At 43.8% G+C, this 25,750-nt stretch overlaps 1 protein-coding gene across 4 annotated transcripts in view; it reads right to left on the reverse strand.

The window, feature by feature from the left end:
• Window positions 1-25,750, reverse strand: part of LOC144785896 (metalloproteinase inhibitor 1-like) — a 260,665-nt gene that overhangs the window by 148,143 nt on the left and 86,772 nt on the right. For all 4 annotated transcript variants that reach the window (XM_078664768.1, XM_078664769.1, XM_078664767.1 and 1 more), the window contains one exon: window positions 17,404-17,519. In XM_078664768.1, the coding sequence (XP_078520894.1) occupies window positions 17,404-17,519 (116 nt within the window). The remainder of the gene's footprint in view (window positions 1-17,403; window positions 17,520-25,750) is intronic.

A 25,750-nucleotide genomic window follows, 5' to 3' on the forward strand; every position in this document is an offset into this window, starting at 1 on the left:
TCGTCGCAAAATCCACAGAACTTTGTTGCTTTAAATGCACACTTCCTGCCTTTCTTGCCTGGGATTATCAATTATTCTAAAATTTCATATTCTGATTGAACGTCAAGGCCCTTTATCGAACCTTTCTGTCATACCTACTACCCCAGCCGAAGGTTAATACTCCAAAAGTAATCTGTAAAATTTGCCAAACAACTCTTTCAAAGGCTGATCCACACAAAAAATACTTCTTTACCACAGTAAATATAGTGCGACACATGAAGAATTTGCACCCCAACAACGTTGCTTGAGCTGCAACACAAAGGTTGAAGGGCAACCCACTTGCTGCTGCACCAAGCACATCAACTGCTGCAACTGCATCTTCAGTAAGCAGTCCATACTCACATATTAATCTTGATTTTGGTAAACTTAAATTTCTATGCATTTATTGCGATGAACTTTTGTGTTACGTGAAACAGTCTATCAACCTCATCAAAAACAAAAAACAGGAGCATCAATTTTGTAAAAGAATGTAACAAATACCATTCATCTATAACTGTGCTCACTAGAGCCTTCAATCTACACTACGCACAGCTGCGTTCACAACTTGAATTCAGCTTTCCTCCTACATCAAGGACAGCATTGTATTCAGCCTTGCTTTGCTTAAGGCAGAGACAATTGTAGTGTGTCCTCAGATTCTGTTAACTGTGACAAAATAGCATTCATCGATCTTTGTGTCAGCAACTGCCTTCAATCTACACTACGGACAGAAGGGTTCACAACTTGAATTCTGCTTTGGAACTAAAATTATCTTCAATATCTGTCCTGACAACAGCCTTCAATATATTCTGCAGTCAGTAAAAATCAAAACTTCATAGCAAGAGCTCCACTACTACAGAAAATATTTAAGGTAGAGACTAATGGATTTTATGTCTCCTGATTTTGTAAAAGAATGTCACAAATAGCATTCATCTATAACTGCTCACTAGATCTTTCAATCTACACTAAGGACCGCTCGGTTCACAACTTCAATTCAGCTTTCCTTCTACATTAAGGACAGCATTGTATTCAGCATTGCTTTCCTTAAGGCAGAGACAATTATACTGTGTCCTCAAATTCTGTTAACTGTGACAAAATAGCATTCATCAATCTTTGTGTCAACAACCTCCTTCAATCTACACTGCGGACAGCTGGGTTCACAACTTCAATTCAGCTTTCCTTCTACATTAAGGACAGCATTGTATTCAGCCTTGCTTTCCTTAAGGCAGAGACAATTGTACTGTGTCTTCAGATTCTGTTAACTGTGACAAAATAGCATTCATCGATCTTTGTCTCAACAACTGCCTTCAATCTACACAGCAGGACAGAAGGGTTCGCAACTTGAATTCAGCTTTCCTTCTACATTAAGGACAGCATTGTATTCAGCCTTGCTTCCTTAAGGCAGAGACAATTATACCGTGTCCTCAGATTCTGTTATCTGTGACTAAATAGCATTCAATCAATCTTTGTGTCAACAACTGCCTTCAATTTACACTGCAGACAACTGCGTTCACAACTTGAATTCAGCTTTTCTTCTACATTAAGGACCGCATTGTATTAAGCCGTGCTTTCCTTAAGGCAGAGACAATTATACTGTGTCCTCAGATTCTGCTATCTGTGACTAAATAGCAGTCTTCGATCTTTGTCTCAACAACTGCCTTCAATCTACACTACAGACAGCTGCGTTCACAACTTAAATTCAGCTTTCCTTCGACATTAAGGACAGCATTGTATTCAGCCTTGCTTTCCTTAAGGCAGAGACAATTCAACTGTGTCCTCAAATTCTGTTATCTCTGACTAAATAGCATTCATTGATCTTTGTGTCAACAACTGCCTTCAATCTACACTGCGGAGAGCTGGGGTCGCAACTTGAATTCAGCTTTCCTTCTATGTTAAGGACAGCATTGTATTCAGCCTTGTTTCCTTAAGGCAGACGCAATTATACTGTGTCCTCAGATACTGTTAACTTTAGCAAAATAGCATTCATCAATCTTTCTGTCAACAACTGCCTTCAATCTACATTGCGGACAGCTCGGTTCACAACTTGAATTCAGCTTTCCTTCTACATTAAGGACAGCATTACATTCAACATTGTTTTCCTTAACGCAGATATAATTCTACTCTGTCCTCAGATTCTGTTAACTGCACAAAATAGCATTCATCAATTAGTACCTTCGATGCACATTATGGACAGCAAGTTCACGACTTCAATTCAGTTTTGCATGTAAATTTCTCTTTATTATTTGTGCTGAGAAAAGCCTTCAATCAATTCTATGCTCAGTAGAGTTCACAACTAGATACCAAGACCACCAGCACTACAGAAAACATTCAATACAATCTTGATTTTCTTAAACTTTGAACATTAGAAAATTCAGCCTTCATTTATTTAATGCAGACACAATTCTACTATGTGTTCAATTTTTTTTAAAAATCGCATATTATAAGAAAAAGAAAACTATACAAAATCTACTTCAGAAGGCTTTCGAATTGAATTTTTTAAAATTTGTTTTAGTAATCAATACAATTCAATCACTAGATAAACCAATCCCTTTAATGAAGGCCAAAAGTAAGTGCAAAAAAGAGAAACTAACAGAAGTAATTTTTCAGAGGTTTTTTTTGGGTGAATGGAACCATAGTTCAAGTTCTGAGCCTTTTTTTAATGATAAGAGTTATCTTCAGAGTAATGATTTGTTGCATGCAGATAACACTAGTAGTGTGCCTATGAGGTTAGAATTGGTTGTGCTATTGTGAAAGAGAACATTGGGGCATATTATCCAGGGGGGTGATAGGCAATTATGGCCAGTTTAGTGACCGTTTTCGGCCGCTAAGCGGCGATAATTCTATCGCTTTATTAGCAAGCTGTCGCTAACAGCAGTTAGCGACAGCTTTTAGGCAATAGCGAGCGGTTTGGGGCCCGCTTTGCATGTCAGCGATATTTATCGCTAATGACATGCAAAGTGGGCGTACCCAACCTGTTAGCGACTGAAAGCTGTCGCTAACGTCGCTATCGCCTATTAGCAAGGCGGGCGTAGCGATGGAAATATTCCCGCTATCGCCAAAAACTAACGCCTGCTCAGACCAGTTCTTAGCCATGTTATCCAATGGGAGGTGGATAACATGTCTAAGAGCAATTTTCGCTAATGCGTGAATATCGCTGTATTCTCAGCGATATTCACGCTATCGCCGGAAAAATTATCGGAAGCTTGTTTCCGGTCCAGGGAAGGCATGGCTTGGCAGTTCGGGCTGGACTGTTCCCATGAGGCACAGGGTCAGACTGATTTGCATATGGCCATGTCTGAACTGGGGTGGCAGAGTGGGCTAAAGAACGGTGATGGATTAAACCCAGATCTGTTGACTGGGTGTGAGTGTTTGATTGGTTCAGATGCTCCGTCCATCACCACCCCCTTTTGTAACGCTTTGTCCACCATAAGTTGGCAGTGTATGCTCAGACGTGAGTCCCTTGCTCACTTTGCCACTGGATTCAATCAAGCCTGGCTGAAGAAGGCTGTAATGCCAAAAAACGTTCCTAGGAAGCTTGTTTCCGGTCCAGGGAAAGCATGGCTTGGAAGTTCGGGATGGACTGTTTCCATGAGGCACAGGGTCAGACTGATTTGCATATGGCCATGTCTGAACTGGGGTGGCAGAGTGGGCTAAAGAACGGTAATGGATTAAACCCAGATCTGTTGACTGGGTGTGAGTGTTTGATTGGTTCAGATGCTCTGTCCATCACAACCCCCTTTTGTACGGCTTTGTCCACCATAAGTTGGCAGGGTATGCTCAGACGTGAGTCTCTTGCTCACTTTGCCACTGGATTCAATCAAGCCTGGCTGAAGATGGCTGTAATGCCAGAAGCCAGTCCTAGGAAGCTTGTTTCTGGTCCAGGGAAGGCAAGGCTTGGCAGTTCGGGCTGGACTGATCCCATGAGGCACAGGGTCAGAATGATTTGTATATGACCATGTCTGAACTGGGGTGGCAGAGTGGGCTAAAGAACGGTGATGGATTAAACCCAGATCTGTTGACTGGGTGTGAGTGTTTGATTGGTTCAGATGCTCCGTCCATCACCACCCCCTTTTGTACCGCTGTGTCCACCATAAGTTGGCAGGGTATGCTCAGACGTGAGTCCCTTGCTCACTTTGCCACTGGATTCAAGCAAGCCTGGCTGAAGACGGCTGTAATGCCATAAACCGGTCCAAGGAAGCTTGTTTCCGGTCCAGGGATAGGCATTGCTTTGCAGTTCGAGCTAGACTGTTCCCATGAGGCACAGGGTCAGACTGATTTGCATATGGCCATGTCTGAACTGGGGTAGCAGAGTGGGCTAAAGAACGGTGATGGATTAAACCCAGATCTGTTGACTGGGTGTGAGTGTTTGATTGGTTCAGAAGCTCCGTCCATCACCACCCCCTTTTGTACCGCTTTGTCCACCATAAGTTGGGAGGGTATGCTCAGACGTGAGTCCCTTGCTCACTTTTCCCCTGGATTCAAGCAAGCCTGGCTGAAGACGGCTGTAATGCCAGAAACCGGTCCTAGGAAGCTTGTTTCCGGTCCAGGAAAGGCATGGCTTAGCAGTTCGGGCTGGACTGTTCCCATGAGGCACAGGGTTAGACTGATTTGCATATGGCCATGTCTGAACTTGGGTGGCAGAGTGGCTAAAGAACGGTGATGGATTAAACCCAGATCTGTTGACTGGGTGTGAGTGTTTGATTGGTTCAGATGCTCTGTCCATCACCACCCCCTTTTGTACCGTTTTGTCCACCATAAGTTGGGAGTGAATGCTCAGACGTGAGTCCCTTGCTCACTTTGCTACTGGATTCAAGCAAGCCTGGCTGAAGACGCTGGTAATGCCAGAAACCGGTCCTAGGAAGCTCGTTTCCGGTCCAGGATAGGCATGGCTTGGCAGTTCGGGCTGGACTGTTCCCATGAGGCACAGGGTCAGACTGATTTGCATATGGCCATGTCTGAACTGAGGTGGCAGAGTGGGCTAAAGAATGGTGATGGATTAAACCCAGATCTGTTGACTGGGTGTGAGTGTTTGATTGGTTCAGATGCTCCGTCCATCACCACCCCCTTTTGCACCGCTTTGTCCACCATAAGTTGGCAGGGTATGCTCAGACGTGAGTCCCTTGCTCACTTTGCCACTGGATTCAAGCAAGCCTGGCTGAAGACGGCTGTAATGCCAGAAACCAGTCCTAGGAAGCTTGTTTCCGGTCCAGGGAAGGCATGGCTTTGCAGTTCAGGCTGGAATGTTTCCATGAGGCACAGGGTCAGACTGATTTGCATATGGCCATGTCTGAACTAGGGTGGCAGAGTGGGCTAAAGAACGGTGATGGATTAAACCCATATCTGTTGACTGGGTGTGAGTGTTTGATTGGTTCAGATGCTCCGTCCATCACCACCCCCTTTTGTACCGCTTTGTCCACCATAAGTTGGCAGGGTATGCTCAGACGTGAGTCCCTTGCTCACTTTGCCACTGGATTCAAGCAAGCCTGTCTGAAGACAGCTGTAATGCCATACACCAGACCTAGGAAGCTTGTTTCCGGTCCAGGGAAGGCATGGCTTTGCAGTTCAGGCTGGAATGTTTCCATGAGGCACAGGGTCAGACTGATTTGCATATGGCCATGTCTGAACTGGGGTGCAGAGTGGGCTAAAGAATGGTGATGGATTAAACCCAGATCTGTTGACTGGGGGTGAGTGTTTGATTGGTTCAGATGCTCCGTCCATCACCACCCCATTTTGTACCGCTTTGTCCACCATAAGTTGGCAGGGTATGCTCAGACGTAAGTTCCTTCCTCACTTTGCCACTGGATTCAAGCAAGCCTGGCTGAAGACGACTGTAATGCCAGAAACCGGTCTAAGGAAGCTTGTTTCCGGTCCAGGGATAGGCATGGCTTGGCAGTTCGGGCTGGACTGTTCCCATGAGGCACAGGGTCAGACTGATTTGCATATGGCCATGTCTGAACTGGGGTAGCAGAGTGGGCTAAAGAACGGTGATGGATTAAACCCAGATCTGTTGACTGGGTGTGAGTGTTTGATTGGTTCAGATGCTCCGTCCATCACCACCCCCTTTTGTACCGCTTTGTCCACCATAAGTTGGGAGGGTATGCTCAGACGTGAGTCCCTTGCTCACTTTGTCACTGGATTCAAGCAAGCCTGGCTGAAGACGGCTGTAATGCCAGAAACCGGTCCTAGGAAGCTTGTTTCCGGTCCAGGAAAGGCATGGCTTAGCAGTTCGGGCTGGACTGTTCCCATGAGGCACAGGGTTAGACTGATTTGCATATGGCCATGTCTGAACTTGGGTGGCAGAGTGGCTAAAGAACGGTGATGGATTAATCCCAGATCTGTTGACTGGGTGTGAGTGTTTGATTGGTTCAGATGCTCCGTCCATCACCACCCCCTTTTGCACCGCTTTGTCCACCATAAGTTGGCAGGGTATGCTCAGACGTGAGTCCCTTGCTCACTTTGCCACTGGATTCAAGCAAGCCTGGCTGAAGACGGCTGTAATGCCAGAAACCAGTCCTAGGAAGCTTGTTTCCGGTCCAGGGAAGGCATGGCTTTGCAGTTCAGGCTGGAATGTTTCCATGAGGCACAGGGTCAGACTGATTTGCATATGGCCATGTCTGAACTGGGGTGCAGAGTGGGCTAAAGAATGGTGATGGATTAAACCCAGATCTGTTGACTGGGGGTGAGTGTTTGATTGGTTCAGATGCTCCGTCCATCACCACCCCATTTTGTACCGCTTTGTCCACCATAAGTTGGCAGGGTATGCTCAGACGTGAGTCCCTTGCTCACTTTGCCACTGGATTCAAGCAAGCCTGGCTGAAGACGGCTGTAATGCCATAAACCAGTCCTAGGAAGCTTGTTTCCGGTTCAGGGAAGGCATGGCTTTGCAGTTCAGGCTGGAATGTTTCCATGAGGCACAGGGTCAGACTGATTTGCATATGGCCATGTCTGAACTGGGGTGCAGAGTGGGCTAAAGAATGGTGATGGATTAAACCCAGATCTGTTGACTGGGGGTGAGTGTTTGATTGGTTCAGATGCTCCGTCCATCACCACCCCATTTTGTACCGCTTTGTCCACCATAAGTTGGCAGGGTATGCTCAGACGTAAGTTCCTTCCTCACTTTGCCACTGGATTCAAGCAAGCCTGGCTGAAGACGGCTGTAATGCCAGAAACCGGTCTAAGGAAGCTTGTTTCCGGTCCAGGGATAGGCATGGCTTGGCAGTTCGGGCTGGACTGTTCCCATGAGGCACAGGGTCAGACTGATTTGCATATGGCCATGTCTGAACTGGGGTAGCAGAGTGGGCTAAAGAACGGTGATGGATTAAACCCAGATCTGTTGACTGGGTGTGAGTGTTGATTGGTTCAGATGCTCCGTCATCACCACCCCCTTTTGCATCGCTTTGTCCACCATAAGTTGGGAGGGTATGCTCAGACGTGAGTCCCTTGCTCACTTTGCCACTGGATTCAAGCAAGCCTGGCTGAAGACAGCTGTAATGCCAGAAACCGGTCCTAGGAAGCTTGTTTCCGGTCCAGGAAAGGCATGGCTTAGCAGTTCGGGCTGGACTGTTCCCATGAGGCACAGGGTTAGACTGATTTGCATATGGCCATGTCTGAACTTGGGTGGCAGAGTGGCTAAAGAACTGTGATGGATTAAACCCAGATCTGTTGACTGGGTGTGAGTGTTTGATTGGTTCAGATGCTCTGTCCATCACCACCCCCTTTTGTACCGTTTTGTCCACCATAAGTTGGGAGTGAATGCTCAGACGTGAGTCCCTTGCTCACTTTGCCACTGGATTCAAGCAAGCCTGGCTGAAGACGCCGGTAATGCCAGAAACCGGTCCTAGGAAGCTCGTTTCCGGTCCAGGAAAGGCATGGCTTGGCAGTTCAGGCTGGACTTTTCCCATGAGGCACAGGATCAGACTGATTTGCATATGGCCATGTCTGAACTGAGGTGGCAGAGTGGGCTAAAGAATGGTGATGGATTAAACCCAGATCTGTTGACTGGGTGTGAGTGTTTGATTGGTTCAGATGCTCCGTCCATCACCACCCCCTTTTGCACCGCTTTGTCCACCATAAGTTGGCAGGGTATGCTCGGACGTGAGTCCCTTGCTCACTTTGCCACTGGATTCAAGCAAGCCTGGCTGAAGACGGCTGTAATGCCAGAAACCGGTCTAAGGAAGCTTGTTTCCGGTCCAGGGATAGGCATGGCTTGGCAGTTCGGGCTGGACTGTTCCCATGAGGCACAGGGTCAGACTGATTTGCATATGGTCATGTCTGAACTGGGGTAGCAGAGTGGGCTAAAGAACGGTGATGGATTAAACCCAGATCTGTTGACTGGGTGTGAGTGTTGATTGGTTCAGATGCTCTGTCCATCACCACCCCCTTTTGCACCGCTTTGTCCACCATAAGTTGGGAGGGTATGCTCAGACGTGAGTCCCTTGCTCACTTTGCCACTGGATTCAAGCAAGCCTGGCTGAAGACGGCTGTAATGCCAGAAACCGGTCCTAGGAAGCTTGTTTCCGGTCCAGGAAAGGCATGGCTTAGCAGTTCGGGCTGGACTGTTCCCATGAGGCACAGGGTTAGACTGATTTGCATATGGCCATGTCTGAACTTGGGTGGCAGAGTGGCTAAAGAACGGTGATGGATTAAACCCAGATCTGTTGACTGGGTGTGAGTGTTTGATTGGTTCAGATGCTCTGTCCATCACCACCCCCTTTTGTACCGTTTTGTCCACCATAAGTTGGGAGTGAATGCTCAGACGTGAGTCCCTTGCTCACTTTGCCACTGGATTCAAGCAAGCCTGGCTGAAGACGCCGGTAATGCCAGAAACCGGTCCTAGGAAGCTCGTTTCCGGTCCAGGAAAGGCATGGCTTGGCAGTTTGGGCTGGACTTTTCCCATGAGGCACAGGATCAGACTGATTTGCATATGGCCATGTCTGAACTGAGGTGGCAGAGTGGGCTAAAGAATGGTGATGGATTAAACCCAGATCTGTTGACTGGGTGTGAGTGTTTGATTGGTTCAGATGCTCCGTCCATCACCACCCCCTTTTGCACCGCTTTGTCCACCATAAGTTGGCAGGGTATGCTCAGACGTGAGTCCCTTGCTCACTTTGCCACTGGATTCAAGCAAGCCTGGCTGAAGACGGCTGTAATGCCAGAAACCAGTCCTAGGAAGCTTGTTTCCGGTCCAGGGAAGGCATGGCTTTGCAGTTCAGGCTGGAATGTTTCCATGAGGCACAGGGTCAGACTGATTTGCATATGGCCATGTCTGAACTAGGGTGGCAGAGTGGGCTAAAGAACGGTGATGGATTAAACCCATATCTGTTGACTGGGTGTGAGTGTTTGATTGGTTCAGATGCTCCGTCCATCACCACCCCCTTTTGTACCGCTTTGTCCACCATAAGTTGGCAGGGTATGCTCAGACATGAGTCCCTTGCTCACTTTGCCACTGGATTCAAGCAAGCCTGTCTGAAGACAGCTGTAATGCCATACACCAGACCTAGGAAGCTTGTTTCCGGTCCAGGGAAGGCATGGCTTTGCAGTTCAGGCTGGAATGTTTCCATGAGGCACAGGGTCAGACTGATTTGCATATGGCCATGTCTGAACTGGGGTGCAGAGTGGGCTAAAGAATGGTGATGGATTAAACCCAGATCTGTTGACTGGGGGTGAGTGTTTGATTGGTTCAGATGCTCCGTCCATCACCACCCCATTTTGTACCGCTTTGTCCACCATAAGTTGGCAGGGTATGCTCAGACGTAAGTTCCTTCCTCACTTTGCCACTGGATTCAAGCAAGCCTGGCTGAAGACGACTGTAATGCCAGAAACCGGTCTAAGGAAGCTTGTTTCCGGTCCAGGGATAGGCATGGCTTGGCAGTTCGGGCTGGACTGTTCCCATGAGGCACAGGGTCAGACTGATTTGCATATGGCCATGTCTGAACTGGGGTAGCAGAGTGGGCTAAAGAACGGTGATGGATTAAACCCAGATCTGTTGACTGGGTGTGAGTGTTTGATTGGTTCAGATGCTCCGTCCATCACCACCCCCTTTTGTACCGCTTTGTCCACCATAAGTTGGGAGGGTATGCTCAGACGTGAGTCCCTTGCTCACTTTGTCACTGGATTCAAGCAAGCCTGGCTGAAGACGGCTGTAATGCCAGAAACCGGTCCTAGGAAGCTTGTTTCCGGTCCAGGAAAGGCATGGCTTAGCAGTTCGGGCTGGACTGTTCCCATGAGGCACAGGGTTAGACTGATTTGCATATGGCCATGTCTGAACTTGGGTGGCAGAGTGGCTAAAGAACGGTGATGGATTAATCCCAGATCTGTTGACTGGGTGTGAGTGTTTGATTGGTTCAGATGCTCCGTCCATCACCACCCCCTTTTGCACCGCTTTGTCCACCATAAGTTGGCAGGGTATGCTCAGACGTGAGTCCCTTTCTCACTTTGCCACTGGATTCAAGCAAGCCTGGCTGAAGACGGCTGTAATGCCAGAAACCAGTCCTAGGAAGCTTGTTTCCGGTCCAGGGAAGGCATGGCTTTGCAGTTCAGGCTGGAATGTTTCCATGAGGCACAGGATCAGACTGATTTGCATATGGCCATGTCTGAACTGGGGTGCAGAGTGGGCTAAAGAATGGTGATGGATTAAACCCAGATCTGTTGACTGGGGGTGAGTTTTTGATTGGTTCAGATGCTCCGTCCATCACCACCCCATTTTGTACCGCTTTGTCCACCATAAGTTGGCAGGGTATGCTCAGACGTGAGTCCCTTGCTCACTTTGCCACTGGATTCAAGCAAGCCTGGCTGAAGACGGCTGTAATGCCATAAACCAGTCCTAGGAAGCTTGTTTCCGGTTCAGGGAAGGCATGGCTTTGCAGTTCAGGCTGGAATGTTTCCATGAGGCACAGGGTCAGACTGATTTGCATATGGCCATGTCTGAACTGGGGTGCAGAGTGGGCTAAAGAATGGTGATGGATTAAACCCAGATCTGTTGACTGGGGGTGAGTGTTTGATTGGTTCAGATGCTCCGTCCATCACCACCCCATTTTGTACCGCTTTGTCCACCATAAGTTGGCAGGGTATGCTCAGACGTAAGTTCCTTCCTCACTTTGCCACTGGATTCAAGCAAGCCTGGCTGAAGACGGCTGTAATGCCAGAAACCGGTCTAAGGAAGCTTGTTTCCGGTCCAGGGATAGGCATGGCTTGGCAGTTCGGGCTGGACTGTTCCCATGAGGCACAGGGTCAGACTGATTTGCATATGGCCATGTCTGAACTGGGGTAGCAGAGTGGGCTAAAGAACGGTGATGGATTAAACCCAGATCTGTTGACTGGGTGTGAGTGTTGATTGGTTCAGATGCTCCGTCCATCACCACCCCCTTTTGCATCGCTTTGTCCACCATAAGTTGGGAGGGTATGCTCAGACGTGAGTCCCTTGCTCACTTTGCCACTGGATTCAAGCAAGCCTGGCTGAAGACGGCTGTAATGCCAGAAACCGGTCCTAGGAAGCTTGTTTCCGGTCCAGGAAAGGCATGGCTTAGCAGTTCGGGCTGGACTGTTCCCATGAGGCACAGGGTTAGACTGATTTGCATATGGCCATGTCTGAACTTGGGTGGCAGAGTGGCTAAAGAACGGTGATGGATTAAACCCAGATCTGTTGACTGGGTGTGAGTGTTTGATTGGTTCAGATGCTCTGTCCATCACCACCCCCTTTTGTACCGTTTTGTCCACCATAAGTTGGGAGTGAATGCTCAGACGTGAGTCCCTTGCTCACTTTGCCACTGGATTCAAGCAAGCCTGGCTGAAGACGCCGGTAATGCCAGAAACCGGTCCTAGGAAGCTCGTTTCCGGTCCAGGAAAGGCATGGCTTGGCAGTTCGGGCTGGACTTTTCCCATGAGGCACAGGATCAGACTGATTTGCATATGGCCATGTCTGAACTGAGGTGGCAGAGTGGGCTAAAGAATGGTGATGGATTAAACCCAGATCTGTTGACTGGGTGTGAGTGTTTGATTGGTTCAGATGCTCCGTCCATCACCACCCCCTTTTGCACCGCTTTGTCCACCATAAGTTGGCAGGGTATGCTCGGACGTGAGTCCCTTGCTCACTTTGCCACTGGATTCAAGCAAGCCTGGCTGAAGACGGCTGTAATGCCAGAAACCGGTCTAAGGAAGCTTGTTTCCGGTCCAGGGATAGGCATGGCTTGGCAGTTCGGGCTGGACTGTTCCCATGAGGCACAGGGTCAGACTGATTTGCATATGGCCATGTCTGAACTGGGGTAGCAGAGTGGGCTAAAGAACGGTGATGGATTAAACCCAGATCTGTTGACTGGGTGTGAGTGTTGATTGGTTCAGATGCTCTGTCCATCACCACCCCCTTTTGCACCGCTTTGTCCACCATAAGTTGGGAGGGTATGCTCAGACGTGAGTCCCTTGCTCACTTTGCCACTGGATTCAAGCAAGCCTGGCTGAAGACGGCTGTAATGCCAGAAACCGGTCCTAGGAAGCTTGTTTCCGGTCCAGGAAAGGCATGGCTTAGCAGTTCGGGCTGGACTGTTCCCATGAGGCACAGGGTTAGACTGATTTGCATATGGCCATGTCTGAACTTGGGTGGCAGAGTGGCTAAAGAACGGTGATGGATTAAACCCAGATCTGTTGACTGGGTGTGAGTGTTTGATTGGTTCAGATGCTCTGTCCATCACCACCCCCTTTTGTACCGTTTTGTCCACCATAAGTTGGGAGTGAATGCTCAGACGTGAGTCCCTTGCTCACTTTGCCACTGGATTCAAGCAAGCCTGGCTGAAGACGCCGGTAATGCCAGAAACCGGTCCTAGGAAGCTCGTTTCCGGTCCAGGAAAGGCATGGCTTGGCAGTTTGGGCTGGACTTTTCCCATGAGGCACAGGATCAGACTGATTTGCATATGGCCATGTCTGAACTGAGGTGGCAGAGTGGGCTAAAGAATGGTGATGGATTAAACCCAGATCTGTTGACTGGGTGTGAGTGTTTGATTGGTTCAGATGCTCCGTCCATCACCACCCCCTTTTGCACCGCTTTGTCCACCATAAGTTGGCAGGGTATGCTCAGACGTGAGTCCCTTGCTCACTTTGCCACTGGATTCAAGCAAGCCTGGCTGAAGACGGCTGTAATGCCAGAAACCAGTCCTAGGAAGCTTGTTTCCGGTCCAGGGAAGGCATGGCTTGGCAGTTCGGCCATGTCTGAACTGGGGTGGCAGAGTGGGCTAAAGAACGGTGATGGATTAAACCCAGATCTGTTGACTGGGTGTGAGTGTTTGATTGGTTCAGATGCTCCGTCCATCACCACTCCCTTTTGTACTACTTACATGTGGAAGCAGTTTCTCAAGACTCTCACTGCGGAATGCATCTCCCACTCTAGGTAATGGACTGGAAATCCAAACATCAGTAGGTATTGTGCGGGTCTGCTGCCTTTGTTATTTTTCACCTTATTTATCTTCCACTCAATCAACACATCATCCACACATACACACACCTACCTTTTTGACAGTGGTTATCAATTATTTTTCAATTTCATATGCCTATTCAAAGTGCAGAACCTTTACCGAGCCTTCTTGTTGTAGCTACTACCCCGGCCGAAGGCACTGAGAAATTTGCACACTTGCTGCTTTTCTTGGCTCGGGTTATCAATTATTCTTCTTGTAATACAAATTCAAAGTACAGGCCCTTTATTGAGACTTCTTGGTATCTATTACTCATGAATGGCAGTGGGTAATTCGCACACTTAGTGCCATTCATGTATAATAAAAAGCTTTATAAAAGTCTGCCAATATTAAAAAAAAAAACCAGTATAGTCTATGGTTATCAAATCTTATGTTTGTTATTCTAATTAAAGGTACACGCCTTTTATTGAGCCTTCTTGGTAACTACTACCCGTTAATGGCAGTGGGTAATTTGCACACTTGCAGCTTTTCCTATTTTTGACATTATTCATCTTCCACTCAATCAACACACCATCTACACGTACACACACACACACCTATTTCCTGCCTTTCTAGCCTATGGTTATCAACTATTCTATTTCATATTTTTATTCAAACTGCAGGCCACTTATCGAGACTTTTCGTTGTAGCAACTACCCCAGCCGAAGGCAGTAAGAAATGTGCACACTTACTGCCTTTCTAGAAGTCTATTAGTGTTTCCTGGAAGTGTAAGGAAACAGACTGGGCAATTAAAGGTATAAAGGACAAATTTGCCGGTGCATGAAAAACTGCATACATAGTCTATAGGGGTTTCAAGCAGTCCATGCCCTAAGGCCCACTTTGCAACATGAGTACTTCAGTACTAGCTGAATGATTACAATTCTGCAACAAGAAATCACAGCTAATATCTGCATCATTTATATATTTCTCTTCATTCTAGCTACATGTAAAAAGAATGTTCAGCTCTTCTATGACACTGTTACTAATTTCAAAACAGTCTTCCAAATTGTTTTGTTGATTTTCCATACTGAATTTCTTATGTTGTCCTTGTACAAAAACATAAACACTTCATTTGATCTTTTCTGTAATATCAGCATATGTGGTGATTGATATGAATTACATTAAATATTTATCTTGCAAATAAAGCAATAATATTTTGTACATGAGTGTAACTGTCTTCCAAATTGTTTTGTTGATTTTCCATACTGAATTTCTCATGTTGTAGCTCCTTGTACATAAACATAAACACTTCATTTTATCTTTACTGTAATATCAGCATATGTGGTGATTCATATGAATTATATAAGTTATTTATCTTGCAAATAAAGAAACAATATTTTGTACATGAGTATTTTATTTTGAAAACATTTGAAAAATAAATACAATAAATAGTGTCACTCTGCATTGTGTCAAGTGCTTTATTTATTTATCCTACCTACTGTGTTGCAAACTTAAAACATTGACGACACCAGTGCCATGCTTTGACTCACCCCATTACGTTGTCAATTAGGGTGGAGGGAATCAAAGAAATAGAGTAAAGTACATGTCTACAGATGTACTGCTATATTCAAAACACTGGATGAAGCACTGAATTAAAAAACTCAGATTCAAAAAAACATACACAAAAGAAGGCTGCACAAAAGATAAACAAAGGAAAGCTACACAAATAGGACACCGAATCTTGAACACAAACTTGTAAGTAAGCAAAAGAACGAAAAAGCTAAAAACACTGCAACGGACGCTTCTCTGTGGAACTCATTCTTAACAGAGGTAGAAACATACAGTAAAGAAAACGGAATTCAAATAAAGAAAAAGTTAAAAACATACATGGATGACAAAGTCACTAGAGGAATACTCTGTTCCCCAACATAAAAAAAGGATTTTACAGAAATTAAATGTACGGATGTTTAAGGAGCTGCAAAGGAACCCATTCCCCGGGACTCAAAAAATATCATTAGGGACCGTGTGGGGAACACCAATGCCCCCACGGTCCCAGCCGGCTCCCAGCGTCCTTCGAGAGCCGGCATTGCTTTGTCAGAGAGAGCAGTTTATATGCTGCTCTCTTTAACGAAAAGCAATCTGCTTTCCTACTTGAAAGACACAGCAGCTTAACTTGCTCTCTCTTTCAAATAGGAAACCGGTTTCCTGTGCTAAAGTGGGAGCCACAACGCTCCCGCCCTACCATACCAAACAGCAGTGTCCCGGGGGTAGACACCCCGGGACACTGCAGGATACGGCCCTGAGAGATGGTGGTCCCCAGAGCCATCAAGAGCTCCAGGAGGGGGGCCGCGCAATCCCCTTTCAACATTAAAAAGCCCTGAAAAGTGGTAATCCCCGGGGCTGGGAGGTCTGTGCCGTCACGGACCCCCCCTTTTTTAAATATTACTCCTCCAGGAAGGTAGCAGTCCCTGGAGCATGTACGAGGGCCATGACCCCCCGCATACTTCATTAAAAGATGGCAGCCAACACTTCCTAGTTTTGAGCGTTGACAGCCAATCAGCATGCAGCTCGTGCTCGTAATTGTACGTATTTCTGTACGCGTACACTGCGGTTTCAATTTTTTTTTTTAATTAGAATAATTAGCCTAAAAATCCATGAACGACCCCCTGAGCAACCCTAGAGGTTCAGGATGTTTCTACCCTGCCCCCTTTCCTTATTTCTCAACTTTGTTTTCCTATTTCTTTATGACTCGGTTCTTGCGACCAACAACATGGCTGCCAACACTTCCTGGTTTGCAGTGTTGACAAACAGTTGACAACCAATCAGCATGCAGCTCGAGCTCGTAATTGTACGGATTTCCGTAAGCGTGCCGTACTCCGTCTCTAGATATCGCTATGAGTTTACTTGTAATTTTCTAAGGAACTACTGAATGGATTTACACCATTTAACAAAAAGCACAATCTGCGAACCAAACACTACCTCTCTGCCAAATTTGGTGTAATTCCGTTCAGCCTGCAGCCCTGGCTAAAGGTCCCTATGGAAAATTGCATGGGGAAAACACGTTTTGGGACCCCCATTTTTCTCGGCCCCCTCTTGACGAATCATCCCCAAACTTTCAGGGAAGGAGCGGATCCGAGCAGGCCATTTTCTTGGAGAAATTCGCGAAGATTCGTCCACCGACGCCAAAGTTATTCCAAATAGAATGTTGTGGATTTCCTATGGAAAGTAGGTCCTAACTATAACTACCTACTGGCGACCGCCAGTAGTTAATATATATATATATATATATATATATATATATATATATATATATATATATATATCAAGAGAACCTTCGTCTGCTCACAGCGTGGTTAGTGCTATATATATTTATATATATATATATGTATATATATATATGTATATATATATACATATACAGATGTGGAGTTAATTATGGTAAAAAGTTGCTTATCCATAGAAACGTACCTTCACGGTGTTCTTCTTCTCGATATTCTTGAAAATTATATTTTGTCCACTTGATATTTTGACTAAATATTTTGTCCAAGCACCCTCCTTGCTAAACTTTTTATAAATGTTACCTCCTTATCTTCAAAGTCCTTGACTTTTCATATAGTTATTAAGAAACTGCCCAGTGGCTGCAAGGAGTATTTGAAAAGATAAAGACTGGATGTATTTATGTCTCTATTGGACAATGGCCACTGAAAATTATGGGGAAGCTACCTGGCATTGTAAGTCCTTATTTACGGCTCTTGAGAATTAAGGGTGGTAGGGCTCTTAGCCTTATTGTCTTTTACTTACAGAAGCCCTGCTGTTGGCAGATGTCAGCTCCTTGATTGGCAGCAGTAAAGTAGAAAAATGTGTCTTTCTCTATTTAGTTACTAGCCCACCTAACCCAATTATAAAAGGGCAAGTATTCTAAAATATGAGGAAATGATTGATAGACTTGTTTAAGTGGAGGAAAAAGGCCTTAATTCTTTCAAATCCGGATTAGAGCTCCAAGGTTACTCACTTTGCAGCCACATTTGTAGGCACCTTTCACCCCATTTTGCTGGGTCTCAGACAGCCGACACCAAGGCGCAATGTAGCTACAGGAGTACAGGTTCACACGGCCATTCTTCATAGCACCTGTCAGTAGAGTGATAAAGAAAAGTCACTGATTAACTCTTGTTACATCACAATATATTATGATTGTGACATGTGAACAACTAATTGCTAGGCAAATATTGAACTTCCCATTTATGCTTTTCTGATTTTCCCTGCAGCTTCACTTACCATCGTCCTGGCTCTTTTATATCTTGCCCACAAACAAAATGTATCTCACATTTTCCACTGGGGTGTCCATTGTTGATTCATCAGGACATGAACCATGTCAGAGGTTTTGGATATTGATATACAAGGGTGTCAAGATGTGACTCTTTTATATATGCCGTGGTAATCCGGAATATCTATTATTGCTTCAGTTCTCATGGAGCAATGTTGGCATTATGGGTGGAATTGGACTAGTTTACTCGCATTTTCGCAATTAGCAGTGTAACGGGTGCCATTTTGAGGATGTGTAAGTCGGGAGTCCGTTTTCGATTTCTTTAGTAGTATGACGTCAGACGCCATATACTGGCGTTTTGAACAGGGCTTGACCTAGCGAAAAAGCGACAGAAAAGAGCGAACATCAGAGCAACGTGGAGCGATTGGTTTAATAGACAGAGGTAGGATGACGCTACATAAATTTAAACATTATGATATTTGGCAACATTTACGATGTAAATATTAAGGAGTTCTCTCCTTTAATGTGTTACAGATTAAGGGCATGACTTCATCGTAATAGTGTTAAAAAGATTTACATTTGGGGTCTTGGAGACCAAGTGAGTACCGGCTTTTTTTTGTAATGTAATAGCGAGTCATGAGACAATTGCTTTAGTTTACTAAGAGTATCGCCTTGTTTTTTAGAAAAAGAATAATACGGACTTTGAATGTGGTCGACTTTTTTTGCTTCATTGGTTGAATGAAGGTAAGAATACTTAGACACGGCACCGCCAGTATTTTAGAATATTTAGTTGACCCACATGGTTTTTGTGCAGATTAGGATATTTTTGGAACGTAGTAAGTAGGAGGTGGTGGTAGCACTGGGCTGTTCACCACGTTTTTTGGTTTGGTTTATAAGGTGGTAGGTGAACTTTTGTGAGCATGATTTTCAATTACACATTAGATGCATGGAATACACTAGGAGATCTCCTGGTTGCTGATTTATCAAATAATGAAACTGTTGTATTTGTGATTGATAACATTGTATTGACCGGACATATACATGATAGAATTTTTGTTGTTTATAGTGCATTCCCCTGACAAAGGTGCATACCGAAATGCATTGGGATATGTCATCATTTGTTGAATTATGGAGAGTTGTTTGAAGAACTCAGACTGTCGCATTTATTGATGAAAAAAGAAGAATAAAATCAACTTTGAAGAAAGGAAATACGATCATTGTTTGATGAGCATTTACTTTTTTGTTTATTCAGGTTCTCAGTTTGATCAATAAGACTGTGGATATATTAAGTTTGAACTTTTGATGAATTTCAAAGTTGTTGAATTTATGATGTTTATGTTGGACTGAATATATGGATGAAAAATAAGAAAAAAACAAATCACTTACTGTGAATGAGTGAATAGTGCTCCCCATAACACAGGTTTCTGTGAATTTTGTGCAATTTTACTAACTTGACTAGGGGCTAGTCGAGATATGGGTCAGCACCAGAGATAAATTGTTGATATTTGTAAGTTAAACTGATAAAAATAGGAGTGCATATCGCTTAATACTGTTGTAAATATTGTACTATTTTAGCTCCGTTTGTGATTTGCACCCACGTGTAAAAATGGATTTTGATGAAATAGCTCAGATGACAAAGAATCAAGCAGATGTAAAAGGTTACACAGCAGAGGAAGCTGAGAACATTTACACTTTGATTAAAGAAACCAGAGATCTAAAAACCAAGCCAGGCACTACAGCACAATTAGTAAAACAACTACAGTACACTTTACGTAAAGAAATTAATCAGAGACTTCACGCCACAACCCTGATACAATACCATAGGGTTAAACGTATACCTAGGGGACTGCGGATTTCACTAAGACCAATGCTGTTCAAATTTAATAAACCGTTTTTGGCAAGATGGTTTGCGATATTGAACAAATGTTCACTTGATTTGGTACTTCTTATAGTTGAAGAGCTGTCTAATGTTTTGAAGGAGCTAGAGGTAGAGATTAATGACATGAAAACCGAATTGTCTACACGTATGTCAGTTGAGGATATGGATAAGACTTTGAAAGAAATTACTGACAAACTAGATAAACATACAAAGGAAGTTCAAGAAAGAAAATTGAGAAAATTTAAGCGAGACATTGGACTATAAGCTGGACGAGGTATACAGCTGGGCCGATAATTATGCACAAAGAAGGGCATTTAGAAAACCGACAGAAAATACCTCAGAGGAGAGTTTGGCTACAGACCAAGACACTTTACCCACACGTCCCTCGGTAGAGACAACAGCTGCAGGTGCACGCGCAGAAAGTATGACAAGTAACCAGGGTAGGCAGTCTTTTTTAGAAGGGGGCCACAGTTCCAATCACCCACCGGACGCACAACACACACAAAGCAGTACAAACGAACAAGGAGGGGACAAGGCAAAAAAAACAGACGCAGTAAGACGCAATCCAAAGAGGAATTGATCATGAACATCTCAGATATCGTGTTAACCCCCACACAAACAGAAGTCTTGAATAAAGGTATGTCATATCAAAGCAAGGATCTCGAGACTGAAGTTTCCTTTTTTAAATTTATGAGGAAGTTGAGACTTAGATGGTTCTTTCATCAAATAGCTACAGAAAACCCTGAACCTATGACAGACACGTCAGGAACCAAAAAATTCAAACCGAAAAGCACATTTATGCCACCTATGTCACATAAAGCTTTAGATCTTTTCGAAACATTGGTAAAAAAAGATTTTGCTGAATTAAAACATCACAGACAAACCAAAAGAAATTTGACTAGACAAGAAACGTTGGCACTTAATGAATTGGCAACAAATGAGATATTGACTATAGTATCTGCAGACAAAGGCGGAGCGCTAGTGGTGCTCAATACTGCCTATTACCATCAGAAATTAGATCAACATGTGAAGGACACCAACACCTATATACAGCTAGAGACGGACCCCACAATGGAGTTCCAGAGAATTCTATCTGAAATCCTAAAAAGAGCCATTGAGTTAGGTAGGATTGATGAACAAACAAGAAGGTATTTGACCACAGAGCATCCCAATAGGCCATATATATATATGTTGCCTAAGATGCACAAAGACCCGGTTGACCCACCATTTCGGCCCATTGTGGCGGGATGTGGGTCACTACATGAACCAGTAGGGAGATATCTAGATCATTTTATGCAACCTTTGGTGCAACAATGGTCTACTTTTGTACAAGACACCACGGATTGTCTAAGGAAATTACAGAGTGTGCCTATTTCTGATAATGAGGAAGTGTGGTTGTGCACGGTTGATGTTTCAGCCCTGTACACCTCAATCCCACATATGGAAGGTTTAGAGGCAGCAGAGTGGATGCTGTTGAGACATGAGTATGAGGAGGGCCATAACATTTTTCTTCTTGAATTACTACAATTTTGTTTATACCATGGTTATTTTCAATGGCAGAACTGTTTTTTTCTACAAAAGACGGGTACCTCTATGGGGTTTACCGGGGCACCGACATATGCTAATATGTTTATGTCCAAATTTGAGGACGAGCATATATTGCAGAACGAAAATTGGCAACAACATCTAGCATTATACCTAAGGTATATCGACGATATACTGGTTGTGTGGAAAGGATCAGAAGATAAACTACGAGCACAACTCCATGAGCTAAACAACTGTCACACTTTCATTAAATTTACTTACACCATCAGTTCGGAACAAATAAGTTACCTTAACATTATGATCACAAACAAAGGGAACACATTGGTGACAAGCGTATTTAAGAAATCAACGGACAGAAATAACGCTTTACACTTCGATAGCTTTCATTCAGAATCACTAAAAAGACACCTACCACTGTCACAATTTATCAGGGCAAGAAGGATTTGTTCAGATGAAAAACAAGGGTTTGAGACTATCACCAGAATGCGCTCAGAATACAAAACAAGGGGGTATCCGGATATAATTCTTGATCAAGCTGAGAATAGAGTAAAAACCATGCCCAGATCCACTATGCTGGAAAAAAGAGAAAAAAGCAAAAATAGGAGGGAAGTCTATGTACTTAAATTTTCCACAGCCGCAGCGCTATAAAGAAATGTGTAAGGAAACGTTGGGAAATAATTGAGCAAGAACCTGATTTTAAGCAGGTATTTCTAGACAAACCTCTATTCGCACACTCAAGGTCGAAGAACATTAAGGAACTCCTGAAGGATCGCAGGCATGATAGCACAGACCTAGGTCAGAAAGGTATGAGGAAATGTTTAAACTGTGGTCATTGCGGTAATGTATTGGTAGGCAATTCATTTGCTCACCCTCAAACAGGCAAAAACATAACCCTGAGACACACGTCTGATTGTAACTCTAGTGTTCTCATATATGCAATTAGATGTCCATGTGGACTTGTTTATGTTGGACGCACTACAAGGAAGGTGAAGGTTCGAATGACCGAACACAAGAGTATGATACGTACAAAGAATATGAAATCGTGTTTGGCTGCACATTGGCATGAGAGGGGACACTCGATACCTCAATTGAAATTCACTGTACTAGAAAGACTGGTGGAAAAACCACATGTTGATACAACCAGATTGTTGGCACAAAGAAAAACATACTGGATAAAGTCCCTTAGGACGCTGACACCCTATGGACTTAATGACAAAATTGAGATGATTTGTTTCCTGTAATATTATGCTGTAAAATATATGCTTGGTATCTGCATTTTAATGTTTTTTATATTACGTTTAGGTGTCATTGACATTCATGCTCAAAAAATTTCACACATTTTTAGATACGAGTATTGATTCACATAATTTCTTTGTTTTTGTGAATATCAGTTTCATTACATTTTGTATATTGGAATTACGAGCTTAGTCTTATTTCCAATATTTGGAATTGGACTAGTTTACTCGCATTTTCGCAATTAGCAGTGTAACGGGTGCCATTTTGGATGAGGATGTGTAAGTCGGGAGTCCGTTTTCGATTTCTTTAGTAGTATGACATCAGACGCCATATACTGGCGTTTTGAACAGGGCTTGACCTAGCGAAAAAGCGACAGAAAAGAGCGAACATCAGAGCAACGTGGAGCGATTGGTTTAATAGACAGAGGTAGGATGACGCTACACAAATTTAAACATTATGATATTTGGCAACATTTACGATGTAAATATTAAGGAGTTCTCTCCTTTAATGTGTTACAGATTAAGGGCACGACTTCATCGTAATAGTGTTACAAAGATTTACATTTGGGGTCTTGGAGACCAAGTAAGTACCGGCTTTTTTTTGTAATGTAATAGCGAGTCATGAGACAATTGCTTTAGTTTACTAAGAGTATCGCCTTGTTTTTTAGAAAAAGAATAATACGGACTTTGAATGTGGTCGACTTTTTTTGCTTCATTGGTTGAATGAAGGTAAGAATACTTAGACACGGCACCGCCAGTATTTTAGAATATTTAGTTGACCCACATGGTTTTTGTGCAGATTAGGATATTTTTGGAACGTAGTAAGTAGGAGGTGGTGGTAGCACTGGGCTGTTCACCACGTTTTTTGGTTTGGTTTATAAGGTGGTAGGTGAACTTTTGTGAGCATGATTTTCAATTACACATTAGATGCATGGAATACACTAGGAGATCTCCTGGTTGCTGATTTATCAAATAATGAAACTGTTGTATTTGTGATTGATAACATTGTATTGACCGGACATATACATGATAGAATTTTTGTTGTTTATAGTGCATTCCCCTGACAAAGGTGCATACCGAAATGCATTGGGATATGTCATCATTTGTTGAATTATGGAGAGTTGTTTGAAGAACTCAGACTGTCGCATTTATTGATGAAAAAAGAAGAATAAAATCAACTTTGAAGAAAGGAAATACGATCATTGTTTGATGAGCATTTACTTTTTTGTTTATTCAGGTTCTCAGTTTGATCAATAAGACTGTGGATATATTAAGTTTGAACTTTTGATGAATTTCAAAGTTGTTGAATTTATGATGTTTATGTTGGACTGAATATATGGATGAAAAATAAGAAAAAAACAAATCACTTACTGTGAATGAGTGAATAGTGCTCCCCATAACACAGGTTTCTGTGAATTTTGTGCAATTTTACTAACTTGACTAGGGGCTAGTCGAGATATGGGTCAGCACCAGAGATAAATTGTTGATATTTGTAAGTTAAACTGATAAAAATAGGAGTGCATATCGCTTAATACTGTTGTAAACATTATGGGTGATAGCCACACTATAGTCCTCATTTATGAGGAATTGGCATAGGGCAGTGTGACAAGTCTTCTTGGTGCGCTGCCCTATGCCAATGTGAAACTGTAGGAATGCACTGTATTTACGAAATACAATGCATTCCTCTCATTTCCCCCTGCACTGATGAATAATATTCTGCTTACTGCCAATATAGGCACCCTTGAACCATGGTGCACGGATGACTTTGTCGCAGGCAGAATTGTTTTTGTGCAGGAAGTGGTACCTTTCTGCACAAAAACAATCCAGAGAGGTATTTTCCTGTGTCTTTGTGTGCTGCAGAATAGAGCACACATGGAAAGAGGAAACAATGAGGAGAAATACAATATTTTTTCTCATTACGCCTGCTCTGGGGAGGCGCCTGATTTTGACACTGCCCAGGTTGACTAAGTAAATCTGGAGCAGCGTCAGAATCTGTGGGTGCTGCGTGAGAAAACCCACTGCAATGTCCATGGAACGCCTCCTTGATGCAGAGTAAGGCAACACAGTGACTTGCGCTACCTTTCCTTATTCCATATCTATAAGGCTGATAGATATGATTAAGAGGCGTACGCCGGCAGAGTAAAAAAAAGAGTGACACTTCGACAGCACAAACCTCCGCAGCAGCACTAAGGGATCGGGAAACCGCTGCGGAGGAAATGTTTTCTGAAACTACTCCAGAGCGGGCAGGTACCAATGGGAGCATTACTGATGAAGCAACTGTGGGATTGAAGAGCTTAAAAGAGAAATTTAGGGCATTGGAAAAGCTTATGAGACAAGAAATGGCGAAATGGTGGGAAGCAAAATCCCTACAAAAATATTTGGATGCGGGGAGAATTCCCAGGGGCCTTAGAATTATGATCGCTCCAAGTTATGAGACACCCAATCCAATCAAATAGTGGCCCAAATTAAAAAACTGAATATGGAGCTTAACAAAAATTAAAGGAAAATTTTGGATCATGAAAGGAAGTATGGCCAATGGATGGAGAGGCAACACAAAGACAAAGAGGTAGTCACAAGAAACTCGGACAAAGGAGGCAATATTGTCCTTTGGCCTCTAAAGGAGTACATGACTGAGGCTATGGGGCAGTTGGGTAATACAGACTGCTAGAGAATATGCTCCTACCAAAAGTATAAAACAACTTTGGACTGCTTTATGAGAAAACTACTGGCAAGGAAAAATCTAGGAATTTGGGGTCCGGATGAATACAAATATCTTAGGAAGGAACATCTGGTGATACCGAAAATGTATTTCATCCCCAAGGTTGACAAGGACAGACACAAGTAACCGGGGAGGCCTATTATTTTGGCATTTGATGGGCCCTTTGAGGACAAGTCTTGTTATATCGATTATTTTTTACAGGAGCATGTACAGGGTCTTGAATCCTATGTGAAAGACACAAGCGATTTCCTGAGAAAGAATAATAACATACAATGAAAGCAAGGATATCGCATGATAGCATTGGATGTGTCATCCTTATAAACCTGCATTAAGAATGGTGATGGGATTAGAGCCACAGAACATTTCTTCTCACAAAGATCAATTCAATTTATGCAGCACAACAGAATGATAATTGATTTGCTGACATTTTGTTTGAATAATAATGTGTTCCTATTCAAGAATCAGGTATACCAACAGGTGCAGGGCACTGCCATGGGGGCCAGCTTCTCCCCCAGTTACGCATGTTTATTCATGGGATGGTGGGAGGAGCTGGTCCTCAGGAAACAATATGGTCATGTCTGCCACGATAATATAATCTGTTGGCTCAGGTTCATAGATGATTTATTCATAATCTGGCAGGGAACAGAGAAGAGCGCAGAACAGTTTATATCGCAATTGAATGTAAATTATGTAAACCTTGAATTCACTTCAAATATC

The sequence above is a fragment of the Lissotriton helveticus genome, chromosome 10, assembly GCF_964261635.1.
Source record: "Lissotriton helveticus chromosome 10, aLisHel1.1, whole genome shotgun sequence".
NCBI classification, from domain to species: domain Eukaryota; kingdom Metazoa; phylum Chordata; class Amphibia; order Caudata; family Salamandridae; genus Lissotriton; species Lissotriton helveticus.